The sequence below is a fragment of the Schistocerca nitens genome, chromosome 1 (assembly GCF_023898315.1).
Source record: "Schistocerca nitens isolate TAMUIC-IGC-003100 chromosome 1, iqSchNite1.1, whole genome shotgun sequence".
Lineage (NCBI taxonomy): Eukaryota > Metazoa > Arthropoda > Insecta > Orthoptera > Acrididae > Schistocerca > Schistocerca nitens.
Window position 1 is genome coordinate 306,517,236 of NC_064614.1, and position 16,596 is coordinate 306,533,831.

Sequence of the window (16,596 nt, forward strand, 5' to 3'; positions counted from 1 at the left end):
TATCGATTTGCCGAAGAAAAATTTTGAAAGTGTGTGTGTAGGCACTGGAAATTTCACAGTCGATCTAAATTCCTTTGTTTCATTAAAATTCATAAGATTCATGTCGACATTGCTTAGTATTATCTTTCTTCGTACCAATGGTTAATTTGATGTATAGTGAAATATCGTTGGTGTTTCCTGTGTTGCACTGTTATCACTGATCATTTTGTAATGACGAACAGCGTCTTTGATTATTGGCGTCGAGGTGTCCATGTTGTGATAGTAGTAAAGCCGAATGCTTGTTAAATATTAATTTACAACAATTTCGAAACTTCATTGCAGTCAAGGAGGTTTAAGACGAGGTTGGACGCATTTCGCCGAACTTAGATAGGTTTAAATGTGAGTAGTTGAGATAATGATGTTGCTTTTATGCCTGTAAACGCCATTTTGTGATTTGTTTGAAGTGCCACAGTTTTTTGTATATTAGCCCTTCCCTTTTGTTATTAGCTGTCTTGTTTTGATTTTTAATTGTAAGTCGTTATAATTTCCAAGGAATCATGGAGGATATTTCATTATAGCATTTTATGTATAATAGGAAATTGGTCCTGACGCCATTTTGAATCTGATTGCTGGCCCGGCGCCGGGTAGTAGGCGTTGCTGTAAGGTGACTGGTTAAATTAATGTTTATTATTAGAAAAGCAGGAGAAGTAAAAGCAGAAGGGAAATAGAAAATTGTTTTAATGTTTGTTAAAGCAAGTGAACCTTTAAGACTTCAATTATGTAAACGTACGTATTGCAGCTGAACATTTTGAATTGAGCGGTGGATATTTATATTGCGATTGATGATAAAACATGTTTTATGGTATATTGCGATTTATTTTCCAGTTTGTATTGGTATGAGAGTTACAACATATAAAACGGACAGCGGTAATGGCAACCATTTTGATTTCTTCCTTGATACAGATTTCTCACCAGTCGTATCATTAGCCATGCTTTACGGGTTTGTCTATTTTCTTCGTACGTTTAAGTACGCCCTTGATGCTAAAATGAAAGTGCTGTATTAAAAATTGTGCCAGCCGTCATGAATGATTTACTGCTTTTGTAATTTGAATGTTTCCAAATGTTTGTCGTAAAAAACTCAGTAGTTAGTTTTTTTCGTTTCATTGGTATAACATTTGATGAGTCTTCATTGATTTCTTACTGCATTTTTCCATGTAGAATGTCAATCGATGGTAAAAGTTCTACGTGGGAAAACAGGGCAAATGTGTCCTGAAACTTTCTTCTTAATAAATGAAAGTTGACGCGTACTTGTTACCTGGTTTTCGCTGAATTTGAGCTGTTTGTGTAATGTGAAGTTCATTGAAGCTCTGCAAATAGATTACCTAGCTAAGTTTTACGTGTTTTAAAAACTAGTATGCACATATGATAATGCAAAAATACGTTGTTACATATCTTGCAAGCATACCAGCTCTAGAGATCTGTTTCGCCTTATATTTTATGCTTTTAATACTTATCATTGACAAGATGTGTGCTGTAGGGAACAGTCATCTGGTTCTAATTCGCTATGACTGTCTTGTAAGAAACAGTTGCTCAGTATGTAACACTGTTTTCTTAAAAGGTAGATAGTACTCGAAATTAATTTTAAAAGAGCTGTATTAATGTACATTCATAAATGCCTATTTGGTACCATATTATGTATATAGGCAATACACCATACGTAAATTATGAAACATGCAAGTGAGAGCCATTATGGAGCTCTGTTACAACTTTTTCTTTGCATTCAGTGTAAATGATAGCTCTCCAACTTAATGTTATGTCATGGGGCTATGGTACGGATTAGTCTGTTCCATCAGCTAATATTCCAGAGGCTAGCTGCAGTATCTCAATCTAGTCACAGGCTGATCTGCAAAAGGCCCTTATACTCGGTTTACAAACCTTGTTTGTCAAATTATTGGCTGTATGGTGACAGACTGGGAGAAATTGATAGCCGATTTTACAATCCAGTTTCATGTTTGTATCTGTCGAGGAGTAGAAAGTTGCTTGGATTATTATTATTCATAACTTTTTAAAAACTTAAACTATGTTATGCATTGCACTTCATATATTGTGAACTAGTTTCAAAATACTTCACACTGTGGTATGCACAGTGAGATAGCTGCTTCAGAATTTGGGTTAAATTTGACGGCCATATGGATATCTACAGTTAATTTAACAAATTAGTTTGATCTTTGACAGGGGCCTTGATTTACTTTTGCACATGTTACTGTTTTAATGATATAAATTAAAACTGTAATGGAAAAGGAATGGATGGAGCATATCCCATTCCCACCTCCAAGGGCAAAAGTATGTATGATCAACTGATGTAGCTTGGTAGCATTCACGTCATTGCATCCGAACACAAAGGGGAAATTGTGGCTATTATTTTTCCGAGAACTTGCAGTTCTGTGTGCAGTAATGATTGCATACTGTGGAATAAAGGTTTCTGGAGATCCCCATTTGGATCTCTGGATGGGATTACTTGGGTTAACAGAAACGTCAGATTCCACCCGCTGGTAATTTCCAAGAATGATTGCCTATCGAAGTCACGGGTTCCAAACGATATTGAAAGTGCGATTGTAAATCAATCATGTGACTTTGGTGGTGGGCGTTATGATCAATTATTTGTGTTTCAGTTTTGTTTTCAGTCTTTCCCTTGGTTGTTGTTATTACATACCTCCACAAATTGCTTGTGAGTTGGTAGGGAAACCCAGACGGTTTCTGTCGGTAGTGAGTGGGATGTCTGGTGGTGCTGATGTTTCTTAGGCGGATTCTCTCACATGGAAAAATGCAATTCCATGCTCATGCAGCGTAGAAAATTGACTTTTTGTCGCAAATATGGAGTATTACTGGGTGAGGAAAGCAGGGACTGTGCAGACTGGTGGTGCGAAGTGCATACAACTTCGTAAGAAAAGTTTTGATGCTGAAATACCGTTACAGTTTCATTGTGGACAGTGTCGAAAACGAACGAGTATCGGGAAGAATACTTGGTTCGTCTCATCCAGATTATCCATCCAGACCAGCGTAATTCTTTTATCTTGCTGGATTCGACACTACACCTTGCAAGTGACAGCATCGGAAATTTACTTATCTGTTAATACCACTTGGGACTATTTCTGGTTTTACAGAGAAGTGTTAAGTGGTAGTGTCGAACGACAGTGTACCGATTGGTGGACCGAGTAAAGTTGTTTAAGTGGACGATTCTCACATAGCAAGAAGAACCAGAGAGGATGACCTTCAAAGAGTGAAATCGATCATATTTGGGTATTCGATGGAATAGAACGAGAGTCACGGAAGTGTTTTGTTGTCAGGGTATTATCCAGAGACAAGATCACATTAGTGTGTCTGATGAAGCACTTCATACTGCCTAGTAGTAAAGTCATGACAGACAGGTTTCAGTCCTACAAGACACTCAAAGCAGAAGGATTCGACCACAAGTTCCTCAACCACTCTGTAGAGTTTGTGTCTTAGGTTGACCCCAGTGTGCACATGCAGAACATAAAGTGACTATGGAAATCTATGAAGTCTTCCGTTAACAGAGAAGGGCGTCCAAAAATACTCCCATATCGCGACTATGACGTCATTACGTAAACATGACAACAAACTCAAAAATATATCGAAAAACCATCAAACACATATTCCTCCAAAAATATAATGAAACTAATGGGACAAGCGGTGAAATTGAGGGTTTTTGGGTAGGGACAAACTAAAAGTAAACACACACCACTAAACCAAATGACAAAAATGATAAAATAAAATGACCACTACCTTCCCAAAACCAATAAAAACAATATCCACTGGAATCGAACACTTCCCTTGACCTAAATAGGTCAACAGAAAATAGATACCAAATCCTGAGACCCAAAAATACAACTAAGTCCACAATCATCACTACCTCAAAAAGCACAACAAACCAACAAAATTGGAAATGAACACTTCCGTTGACCTATGTAGGTAAACAGCAACTACCGATACCACACTGTACGTCTCAAAACTTGCGCCACCACTCTTAATTTTACCCAAAAAAAAAAAAAAACCCTAGAAAATCAAAATTGGAATCAAACACTTCCCTGACCTGTTACCCTTACGACATCTCCACATATAGCCGTCCCTGATCTGAGACGCCAGAACTTTAGTGAGCCTCAATTCTTCACGACACACTGAACACTTCACGACTTCAGCCAACAGGCCGAATAGCTGAAAAAATTTTGCTAGAGACAACGCACTGTCCTCCATTATCGCAGACAACCGAAAACTGTTGACCTTGTCAGTCATATCCATACCTACCAAAGACATAAACAAAACGATTTACCAACATTCACACGTGATGAATTAAAAAAACTACAGAAACATTGACATAACAAAACCAAAATTGTTAACTCACTGAAAAATATTCCGCTGAAAGCATGGTCACCACCGATACCACACAAGTGCAATGCTACCACGCAAATGAATCTCATAGGCCATGTAACGCGCTAACCATAAAAACATCACCAGAGAGGACCACCAACTGTAACAATACACCACCGATAAACGTGCCACAAAAGCAAACTAAACCAAAAACACCACCGATAACATCAAAACAACACTTACAAACACGCCACTATTACAAACTAAACTCTGTGCCGTTGTGACTTCACAAACAGCAGCCGCCTTAAGTCACGGATCAAAGCAGACGGGTGGAATCGGGCGCTTCAGTTGGCCCAATTACTTAGTAGGATGTTAGCGGGAAAGAAAGAGCTGTCATTCTATGGATCAGTGTGTGTAATGTTAGATTTATTGTCGGATAGACAGGTTAGAGAATTAAAGAAGGGAATAGATAAATTGAAATTAGATCAGTGGGTCTTAGTGAAAATTGCAATGGCAGGAATAACAGGACTTATTAGCTTAGGATTTATAATAAAGATTGAACAGGGGTAATGCAGAAATAGGCTATAATGCATAAGGAAAGATTGGTAAGCAATTGTGAACAGCTGAGGGAACATATTGGCTTGCTACTTAAATAGTATGACATTTGGTATTTGGACAGCAAAATAACTGACAAAGCCGAGAGGATATAAAATGTAGACAGGCCAGTAGTGAGAGAACCACATTTTAATAGTAAAATTAGTTAACATAAATTTTAGATGTTTGGATGTTGGTCCTTTCTGAAGGTATTCACCTGCAGTATAGCCTTGTTAAGAAGTGACACGTGGACAATAAACGATTCAGACAAGAGAGGAACAGCTTTTGAAATGCACTGTGGTGGTATGTAATGGTAAATGGGTTGATCGAATAACTAATGTGGTGGTACGAACCGAATTGGGGGAGAGGAGGAATGTATAGCACATTGTGATCCAACAGGAGTTTATTTGTTGGGTAATAGAACTGGGGTGGGGGGCATAAGAACTGTAGATGGACTCTTTAAAGTATAGTAAGCTGGTTCAAATGACTAGGTTGCGGTTATTGTGAAGAGGCTTGTGCCAAATAGACTATGGTGAATAGATGCATTAACATAGAAGTTATGGTTGTATTCTGATTACTGCAATAGTCAGAATCTGAGTGAAGCTCTCCTAATTAATTCATGATGCATTATTTCCAAGCCATCACGGCTTGTAGTCAGTTGTTCACTCTTCCAGTACTTCGGACAGCTGCTAGATGGCTGTGCCTGCGTCCATGGGTGGCTTGACAAATTGTGTCATCAGTTCCTGTGTATTTTTTGTTACAGTGTTCTTTCATAGTGGCCTGAACTGCAAAAGTTTGTCATAAGATGGGGCACAGCTTGACTGACAAATCCTAGTTGTGTTTCAAGACTCTGGTTCTTATATTGACAATGATGGTTTTGAAATGGCTGATAGTATTTGTGAAACACAGTAATATGCTTTCCTGCATCTTACAAGTAGGAGCCAAACAAACTCGAAAAAGTGTAAAACTTCTTGGGGACTGCAGCAACCACTTTGGCCCAATTAGAATGTGTTAAACCAGTCCTCCATCTGAAAACAAAATTCAGAAGATCGACACAATAAACGAGGCCCAGATTAAAGGTGTGCATTTGTACAAGCTGTGAAAAATCAATTGTTTAACATTTACCCCTTTTTGTTTTTGGAAACACTATCAAAAGTTGGCACAGTGGTGAAGTGTGGAAATGATTGCACAGTAGTGAGGATGGGAGGCAATGTGAGTGTTGCCTAAACAGTTCATCTTGTTGGATGGTGTGAAACAGCCAGCTGCAAGCTGGGTAATTCCATGAAAAGAGTATACTGTCACTTAACACGGAAAAAGTGTTTTCACCTTGGAGAAAGTATATTTTTAACTGTGAAATCCGGGTATTTTTTTTTTTTCCTTCTACACTTATACACCCTGTCATATAATGTTTCATTTTCATATTAATTCCTCTTTGTTGTACAAATGCTAATTATGTAACAATGGAATGGACCAGCTAGTCTTTGACATTGAAGTAGTGCTTTATTGTTCTGCAAGTATAGGGAAGGGGCAAGTGATCTTGAAAATTGAAGCTGATCTTGTAGATGCTCAGGTAGAATTGAAGCTTTGAGTTGCAGTTGACAGCAGGAAGTTTGATGGGTGGGCTGAGGTCAGACATGCTAAATCACGCAGATTTAAGAGCAGTGTGTATGCTAATGTTAATCAGCTACACAGCTCCAGAAATTCTACAAGTGTACTGAGACTTTTCTTGCAAGTACTATCCTTTTAGAAATATCCACTTTACTGCAATAGCACCCTTTCATATTTGAGATGTTAAAAGTAACTCCATAAATTCTTAGCTACCAGTATTAAATATTTCATCTTTATGAGCACCTTAATTACAGGTAGCCTAAATTTTACGACAAAGATACAAAAATTTATAAATAAAATGTTTAAACCCGGGCCACTGAAACATGTCACTTCAAGGACACTCCCCAAGCGCCGCAGAGTTGGTAGTATAACTAATAAACAAGTGAGGAACGGGAGGCGCCACGTGTACTGAACCAATAACACCGAACAAAAGCCAGTTCCGGCGTAAATGCTGCCACGTTGCCGGCTTCTGTGTAAACATTGTATGTTAGTGCGCCAGTGCCTGCTGTTGTTTTGTGTTACCGCCTTGACTACAGTTTTTATTTGTTACACAATGTCTCCAAAACGATGTCGTTCACCAAGTGACAATCCGTTGCGTAGTGGAGTGCCATTAAATAGTCATGCTTTAGAATTACTACGGAGGACACGAGAGTTTTACGAGCAAGAAAAAAAAATTGTTTCTGTTCATGGACATGCGTTGATTGCTGCTGATAAAGTTTTAGAGCGCACCTCAAAAACTCTAGGACTCAGTGAAAGAACAGTTATAAGGAAAAGGGTGCTACTTCAAGACTTAAGACAGTGAAATAAACAGTGTGGAAGAAAGCCTGTGTGGAAGAAACAGTGTTCTTAAGTACTCCGGTCAAGAAAAAGCAGCAGCCTTGTCCTATTACAGATATTGATTCTTTCCAATCCGATGCATTTGGTTGGCACATATACGGATACTATAAAAGGAAAGAATACCCCACAATAGCGAAGTTTCCAATTTCTTTAAAAGAAAGTGAACTTTTCTCAGGGTGAAAACATCATTGGAGATATTAAAAAGTATGGGCTTCCGTTTTTAAAAGTTAGATGGACGAAAACTGTTACTAGAAGAAGCTCATGTCGTTGCAGCTCGTACCATTTTCTTACACAAAATTGTAGGAAAGGACATAGTGTCGTATGGTTAGACGAAACCTGGGTCAACGCTGGAGAATCAGTTGAGAAATGCTGGATAGATGATACTCTGAATAGCAGCAGTCATCAGCCAACAGGAAGAGGATCACGATTGTGGCCCATGCAGGATCTTTAAACGGCTTTGTGTCTGAAGGACTTATAGATGGCATTATAAATGAAAACGAACAGTTAATGATTTCTCTTAATGATGATGACGAAGACAACAGTTTTGGCGCCTATTCTGATGACAGTGAAGGAGAACTGTATGGAATTACACCATTGACATCATAAACTGGTTAGTGTAAATGTAGCCTATACAAGATCAATTCTTTTTTCTCTCTGCAATCGGGTGGGCTATGTATGTTCTTTATTTCTTTCTATGTGTGTGGATGGCATGTTATTCGGTGTGCTTAGATTTGCATTATTAGACGATGTTTTGGCTGCAGCTATACTGTAACAATTTGGACGACTTTTCATAGATATTGTCATTAACTTCAGATGTTATTTCCCGGTTTAATATACTATCAAACACTTTGTCTCCGTCGTCGTTCTCTCCATTGTTAGAAAAACGTACTTTGTTGCACTTACATATAAATGTTGATTGTAGCTTAATTACAAAATGTACTTCGGAGTTGTGGACATGTGCGGTGGCAGCTATTGCAACCTCGCAATCACAGTGTAGCCAACCACACGTGAGCTGTCAAGTGACATGTTTCACCTGCCTGGGTATAGTGTGACAACACATTGACATAGTTAACCTGAGAGAGTTGGTTAACTAATTCAGTATTTTGGATGGTGTAGATTTCCAATATAAAATTCAATGCCCCAGTTTTCAAGGGATGCAGTCAATTAGAAGTTGGGATTCCACCTGTTTGTTTTGACTAGTGACACAACTGTGTTGTACGCAATCATGGTGGCGTATTTTTGAATCGAACTGTTTGTATATAGAATGTTGTTGTGTTCTGTGGTGCTTTTATGAGTTGGATCTTTGTTTTGAACTTATTTGTTAGGTATCTTAGTGAATTGTCATTGTTGTTTGAGTGTGTGAGCTTTCTGTGAAGAATCTGTGCTGGCTCGTGGTGAATTAGTATGATTTTGTGCAGTGTGTGTGAAGGGTTAGTGCTTGTTTGGAATTATTATGCCGTGTGTTTCATATTGTAGGATTTTTCTTTTTTCAGTTATGGGTGTGACAAAAAATTGGCCAAAAATATAGTGTTCATGATAAAAATTCTTGGTTATTTGGACCGATTGCTGAAGATTTTATTTTTTAGTGTACGTGTGTGGAGGGAGACTCAAATTTGTGATGAATTTCGTTGATAAGTAATACGTTGTTTTGTTTGTTGTGTAATGTATGGTATGTGGGTTAATAGTTGCTTGTGTATATTGAAATTGATGTAAGTTTCATGAATTTTGGGGTTTTTCTTGTTAATGTTTGATAATTGTGTTGGATTGTGATTGGTAGGTATGTTGGATATTGGTTTGCCCTTATTAGTTAGGTTAAATTTTTGATATTAGTTATGAGTTTTGGTTAGTAGGGCTGTGGACTTTGCTTTATACAGATAGGCTTAGTGAAGGTATGGATAATGTATTTGACAGTTTGAGTGTGTTTGTTTTGTGGGCTTTGTTTTAGCTGCTGTATAGATCAAGTGACATTTAGGTATCAAGTTTTGGAATTGTGCGTGGGTTCATGGTAGGTTCACAGTAGCTTCTATAGGTCAAGTGAAATTCGTGATACCAGTTGTGTGTGGGTTCCTTGTACCAAGGCATTCGTTTGAACTATATAGGTAAGCAGAATTTGTGATACCAGTGTTTTTCATTTTTGTTGAATGTTGAGAATTCTATTTACTTGATTTATGATAAATATTTGTTCTGAATGGTGTCAGATACTGGGTTTCTCTCTGCCCAGAACCACCCGCTTCTCACAGTTTCCCTGTTAGTCTCATATCTGGAGTCTAATATTTCACATACTGTTTGTTATATATGGTGTAATGGGTGGCAATAGGGTAAATATATTGCATACACCTGAAATAAGGGTGCAGGTCAATGCAGAAGTGTTGAATTGCAGCTTTCGGTAAGCCCAAAACTTGTTACAAAAAACATTTAAAGCTACAATTGTCATAAAAAGTTCAGGTTTTTGGATGTTGTTCTCTATTAGTTTATTTGAGAGGTATGCAGAAAATTTGAGTGTACCCTTTGAAATAGTCTTGTGTGAAGTGTGTCTTGAAAGGTATTACTGTGCTGTTTGAGGTTGTCACATCTTTCCCATCTCATCTTCATTTCCTCTTACGTTTACCGTATTTACTCAAATCCAAGCCGCACTTTTTTTCCGGTTTTTGTAATAAAAAAAAAAGCCTGCGGCTTAGAATAGAGTGCAAAGTAAGCATAATTTCTGAAAAATGTTGGTAGGTGCCGCCACAACTACCTTCTGCTGTCGAATATATGTAGCGCTACACAGGCATGCTTTGCAGGCACAAAGATAAATACTGGCGCCAAAACCTCTACGTCAGTAAATAAGTTAAAAAAAAAAGTGGAAGAAGAGCTTTTTATTCTCCGCCCCCAATTTCGACCACTGCATTTTCATACATTATCCATCAAAGTAAATACAAACTCTGTATTGTTCATCTTCGAATGTTGCAGCGTTTCAGTGTACTACGAAAATCCGACTGGCAAGACTGTTAGGGATGTTTGTCAATATGGCCAACTCTACGTTCTGAATTTTTTCCTACCTGCGAGAAGAGATGGTTGCTAATAGGAACTTTTAGGTATTGTGAATCACATGCACTATTCTCTTCACCATAAGAATGGTACCAATATAAACATTTTGCCATGTATTCTTTCATGTTTGCTGCTACCTCATATAAATTCTGTCTGCCTAATAAACTACGAAACTAGAGTGAGACAACAGCAAACGGGGAAGAATATACATATCATGTCACGTTTATATTCGTATTATTCTTATGGGTAATAGTGATAGTCGGAAATGAAGCACGGCAATTGACTAGATTTTTAAATCTAAGATTACTCTAATTTCTGTGCAGAATGTAATGTGCTAAAGAGGCGCCTGCAAAGATTTTCAAACGGAGAAAATTTTCGCTAAACTCTCATTCAGAACATTTTCAATCATTCGCAGTCTATTATTTGGTTCTTGTTGATCATTATCAAAGAAAGCAGCAGTGTAAATAACAACAAATAAGTCTCTTGCCATTGTTTCGCTAATGAGACGATTTCTCTCTCTCTCATATATAACGAAAGTGCTGGCAGGTCGATAGATACACAAACAAACACATACATACACACAAAATTCAAGCTTTCGCAAACAATGGTTGCTTCGTCGGGAAAGACGGAGAAGGAGAGGGAAAGATGAAAGGATGTGGGTTTTAAGGGAGAGGGTAAGGAGTCATTCCAATCCCGGGAGCGGAAAGACTTACCTTAGGGGGAAAAAAGGACAGGTATACAATCTGCTTGTGTCTGTGTATGTGTGGTCGGATATGGGTGTGTGTGCCAGTATATACCTGTCCTTTTTTCCCCCTAAGGTAAGTCTTTCCGCTCCCGGGACTGGAATGACTCCTTACCCTCTACCTTAAAACCCACATCCTTTTGTCTTTCCCTCTCCTTCCCTCTTTCCTGATGAAGCAACCGTTGGTTGCGAAAGCTTGAATTTTTGTGTATGTTTGTATATATAATACACAGTACAGTAATGCATCTTACCTTCAGCTTAGGTTGATGTAAACACCTATAACAAAGAAAACGGCACTTATCAGATCAAAGAAAATAAAGCAATCAATTAAAACCAGTCGAAGCACATGGAAAAGGAAGGGTACCCGTATAAATATGGACGGAGCGCCTGACACACATCAATGGCTACCTGGTAAAGCTTAACTGCTGAGCATAAGACTCGTACCAAACTACTGTAGCTGTATAGTCATTCATTTGGCCTAAATTGTCTCTCATATTACAATGGATCAACTTTGTTTCAATTTGGAGGTGCAGCCTAAAACTTTTCTCTCCCCTAGAATTTAGAGTCTCAAATTTCAGGTGCGGCTTAGATTCGAGTAAATACAGTATATAACAGCCTTAATAGTTAAGTTTCCTTTGTATACTATTCCTATATATTCTTTCTCCCTTTGCGTTCCTTTCTGATCTTGGTATTAACTTGCCATCTGAGCTCTTCCTGCTCACACAGCTGCTTCTTTCTCCAAAAGATTTTGAATTTTTCTGTAGATGGCATCTAGCTTTTCCATTGCCATGCATAGATCTACAACTTTGCATTTTTTCCTCTAGCCATACCTGCTTTGCCATTTGGCACTTTTCCTCATTCGTTTTTTAGACGTGTGTACTCTTTGCTTGCGTTACATTTCCTTGTTATGTCATTTGAAATTCTGTTTTTGTTTCAGCTAATTGACGGTTTTGATTGCACTAGCCATTCCAAGATGAGCTACAGCAGTTATAGGCAGAGGTGAGTGGCACAGTTTGAAAATTTTGTTCAGTTCATTTAACGTACAGAAAAAAGCTGCTATTATAATTCATATGTAACAATGCTTAAAGTGGACACCAGCTTATCAACTAGTGTTGGTAAGTTATGGTAAGTTGCATTCTCTCCCCCTTTCTCCCTCCATGAACCACCACGTGGAGAGCAGTCCAGTCACTTTCTGTGATTTCACAATTCTCTTATTGTCAATCTCCACATTTTGTTGCTTTCTTCCACATATACCTGTTTATTGACCCTGTTTCTAATTCCCCTTTCCCATCTTTTGTCATGCTACCTCCAATTTTATTTCCATAATTTTTGAGATGGTAATGTAATTCTTCAGCATGTAAGCAACAAAAAGTGACCTGGCTGGTATGATTTGAAATTGGACCCTTCTACTGAAGTAGCTATTTGTACTTGAACTGGGCCCACTAAATATTTTAGATGGCAAAACAGTACCAGTTTACCTGCTGGAGGGATTCTTGGGTAAGTGACGAAGTGAACTTTTTTGGGGTTGGGTCATCTGTAAAATGTTAATAGCAATAGATTTTGAAGCTTAGAGGTCTTTTCTTACTAAAATCTAGACCTTGTGGGTCTATCTTCAATCACACTAAGGTACCTGATGTACAGTAATTGCAGAATCTGACACATAATCTACCACGAGCAGTGGAAGAGTTATTTTTGTGGTTGTCTACATTATTTGCTTGAGTAGTGCAAATTCTTTACACAGAGACCTGTGTTGTAAACTCCTGGTCATTTTATAATTTACTGTAACTAAAATGTTGTTGAACTTATAACAAATTTAGACCTAAAGACAGTATATAGGACATTTTTGTGGGTATCAAATGTCCATGTGCTAGGTGATGAATCTGGATATGTTAATGAAATACACTAGGTGATCTAAAAGTACCCGGACACCCCCCAAAACATAAGTTTTTTATATTATGTGCATTGTGCTGCCACCTACTGCCAGGTACCTCCATATCAGCACCTCAGTAGCCATTAGACATTGTTAGAGAGCTGTATGGGGCACTCCGCTGAACTCATGGACTTCGAATGTGGTCAGGTGATTGGGTGTCACTTTGGTCATACATTTGTACGTAAGATTTCCACACTCCTAAACATCCCTAGGTCCATTCTTCCCAATGTGATAGTGAAGTGGAAACATGAAGGGACATGAACAGCACAAAAGTGTAAAAGTCGGTTGACTGACTGACAGACCACTGAAAGTTGAAGAGGGTCATAATGTGTAATAGGCAGACATCAATCCAGACTATCACACAGGAATTCCAAACTGCATCAGGATCCACTGCAAGTACTAAGACAGTTAAGCCGGAGGTGAGAAAACTTTGTAAGATATCGTGGTCGAGCGGCTGCTCATAAGCCACACGTCATGCTGGTAAATGCCAAACGAGAACTCATTTGATGTAAGGAGCATAAACATTGGATGATTGAACTGTGGAAAAATGTTGTGTGGAGTGATGAATTACAGTACACAATGTGGCGATCCAATGGCATGGTGTGGGTATGGCGAATGCCCGCTGAATGTCATCTGCCAGTGTGTGTAGTGCCAACAACAAAATTCAGAGGCAGTGGTGTTATGGTGTGGTTTTGTTTTTCATGGAGGGGGTTTGCACCCCTTGTTGTTCTGCGTGGCATTATCACAGCACAGCACGGGCCTACATTGATGTTCTAATCTCCTCCTTGCTTTCCACTGTTGAAGAGCAATTCGGGGGTGGCAGTTCCAGAATTACCGATGTATAGCACCACAAATTTGTAATTTCAGCCAGGTGTCTGGATACTTCTGATACTAGTGTACCTTTGGAGCAGCAACTTTAAGGTCAGCAATAAGTTGATATTATAAAAGAGTATTGCGAATTAATGTGTGGATTAAGATACAGAGTACAGGTGAACCATAGATGATATGCAACGTTAGAGGTGGTTGTTATAGTGGGGCTAAACAGACAAAAAGCGGGTCTTACTGTTCATAAGGAAAGACCTTGATATGCAAACAAGTGGAAAATTTTCTATCTTCCATAATTTGTCGCTATGGGCTCTTGAAACTTATTGTATTTCTGATAATCCAACTCTGCAGAACGTAGACAAGCACAAGCTTCCTTCTCCCCCCTTACATTGCGACCTGTGTGCACGTGTGTCGGTCAGTGAATGAATGGTTCATATTTGAGTGTTAATGGTACTTCTTTGTTACTACAGTTTGGTGTTTTTCTCTTTGTAATGAAATGATTGCTCTCACTTGTCGTATTGGTTCATGAACTCAGTTTATTATAACTTTTTGAGTTTCTCCACTATCTGTTTGCTGTAGCTGCAGAAATAATGCACTTTTGGACTTTCGGTAGTGCACCATCTGGAATGACAAGAGGACGTGGTTTTGGTGGCCGTGGTGGATCACGTGGCGGCCGTGGAGGTGGTGAAAGTTCATGGGGTTCTACTGGACGTGGTACAGGTAGAGGTGGCTTTTCGGGTCCATCACGAGGAAGATTCAATTGGTACAAGGAACATTCTTCGCCCAGTTTTGATTCTCGCAGTAGATATGGCTCAGGTAAGTTATTGAAGTTCAGAAATTCTTTATTGAAGGCTATTGACATTAGGTGTTTGAAAATGATGTGTTCTTAAGTTGATTGGTTTCATATTCCCAGAAAAATAGTTAATAGCCCAAGAATCCTAATTTCCATGTATTAGAGTGCAGATTAGACAATTCACAAGAATATATTATGTGTAGCATATTGTGTACAAACAGTTGCAATGGCATGTTGGATAACTGTTACACTTCTCATGCTTTTGACGGAAGTACTTATAATGTGACCCACTTCTTAGGTCTGAAGTTTGACTTCTTGCAAGCTACACTTTCCCAACAAAAATAGGAAAGTTGTTCTTCATCCGTTGTGTAAAAATTTTATCGATCATTTATCTTTTGGTGGCTGTAGACACTTCTGCAATAAGTGTCGCAAACTTCATATAAAACACAGTGTACATTCTTATAAAACTGTACAAAAACATACTTTTTTGCGTACGTCACAATAATTTGTCAGCACAGGGTGTCATTTATACTATGTTGAAGTAGAGCTATCTATGTTTAGCAAAAAGTGTTTGAGAAAAGGTAGTTATTCATGAACTAAGTAGGAATCCCTGAATAATTGTTCCCTACAACAACCTTTCTTGCTGTGCAAAGTAACTCCAGTTAAGGCACACTGCTGTTCTTTTTGTATACCGTTTTTGTTTAATTGTAGAAATTATTATATGGGTTTGATTTTAGAAATAATTATATTTGTTTCATTGTAGAAATTATTTGTAGATATAGTGGATTTTTTAAATGGCGTCAACTATTTTACAACTAGTCTTTGCACAGGCACAAATGGATTGTCTATTTATATTTCTGTGAGCAGAACAGTGGAGCTGTACTGTCTTGCTGTCATTAAGATGAGCTAGCTATGCTAATACACATAAAGATCAGTCAGTGCTCTTAGTTTTCCTATATGTTACAAACTGCTCGTATAAGCATAATATTGCCATTTGGCAACACACACTGGGTGTATACGCTCCGGGGCAATGGGGGAAATCTGGGAATTTTTCATCTGGGGGAAAAAACTGAAGTTTTTAGAACTGCAGAAATTTTTCATTGTTTTAGTTTCAGTTAAATTTTTTTGATTGATGAACTGATAGTCTAACAAAGAATTTTACTTTAGCCCACTGCTGCAGAATAATACTGCCCCAATAAAACATAAATGAGAGAATAACACCAAAATAAAACATTTGTCGCAAAGAAAATGAGCCATTTACAACAACAAAATACAGTGCACAAACAAGTGTCTGCTGAAAGCAAAATGTCAAAGGCTTTAGGATGAAGACTATGCAATACTTTGTGACAACAAACTGCTTTCGATGGACGTGACGTCGCAGCTACTTAGTTTCCAACAGATCGCTGGAAAAATCTTGCAAATGCTGATATTCTCTGAATAACTGGCATCATTAGCTGACAAGACCATATGATGTAATCTATGATTGGCTGACAAAAGTGCATTACAATCTCGATTTCAGTGTTTTGGAAGCCACCTTGCTGTGTATGTGGTGGAATTTGTATTTACACTTTCATAATATGAAAATATGCAGTGTACGTATTGTTCCAGAATATACTGTTCTTTTGCTGGATTTTTGTTTCCTCATGTGCCGGCAAGGTCTATGCTGATCTATAAAACCTTTACCATTCAAAGGATTGATATGTTTTACAGCTCCTGGGGAAACAGTGTCTTTTCACATGGGAAAATCTCTATTTTTTAACTGAGAAATCCAGGAAAAATCTAGTATTTTTTCCTTTTTGCATATACACCCTGGCAGTTTGACTGCATGGATCTGAGCTGTGTGTGTTATGTTTGCTGGAATTGTGTGTAAAT

General features: G+C 38.2%; 1 protein-coding gene across 5 annotated transcripts in view; it reads left to right on the forward strand.

Moving 5' to 3' along the window:
* The first annotated feature begins 211 nt into the window (after positions 1-211).
* Positions 212-16,596, forward strand: part of LOC126248480 (neurofilament heavy polypeptide) — an 80,290-nt gene continuing 63,905 nt past the window's right edge. For 3 of the 5 annotated variants that reach the window (XM_049949501.1, XM_049949528.1, XM_049949537.1), the window contains exons 1-3: positions 213-378; positions 12,114-12,175; positions 14,545-14,747. In XM_049949501.1, coding sequence (XP_049805458.1) covers positions 12,150-12,175; positions 14,545-14,747 — 229 coding nt within the window. In that variant the 5' untranslated portion in view covers positions 213-378; positions 12,114-12,149. Of the gene's footprint in view, positions 379-574; positions 644-693; positions 766-12,113; positions 12,176-14,544; positions 14,748-16,596 lie in introns of those variants that run through there. The other 2 variants (XM_049949511.1, XM_049949520.1) reach the window with 2 other exon arrangements.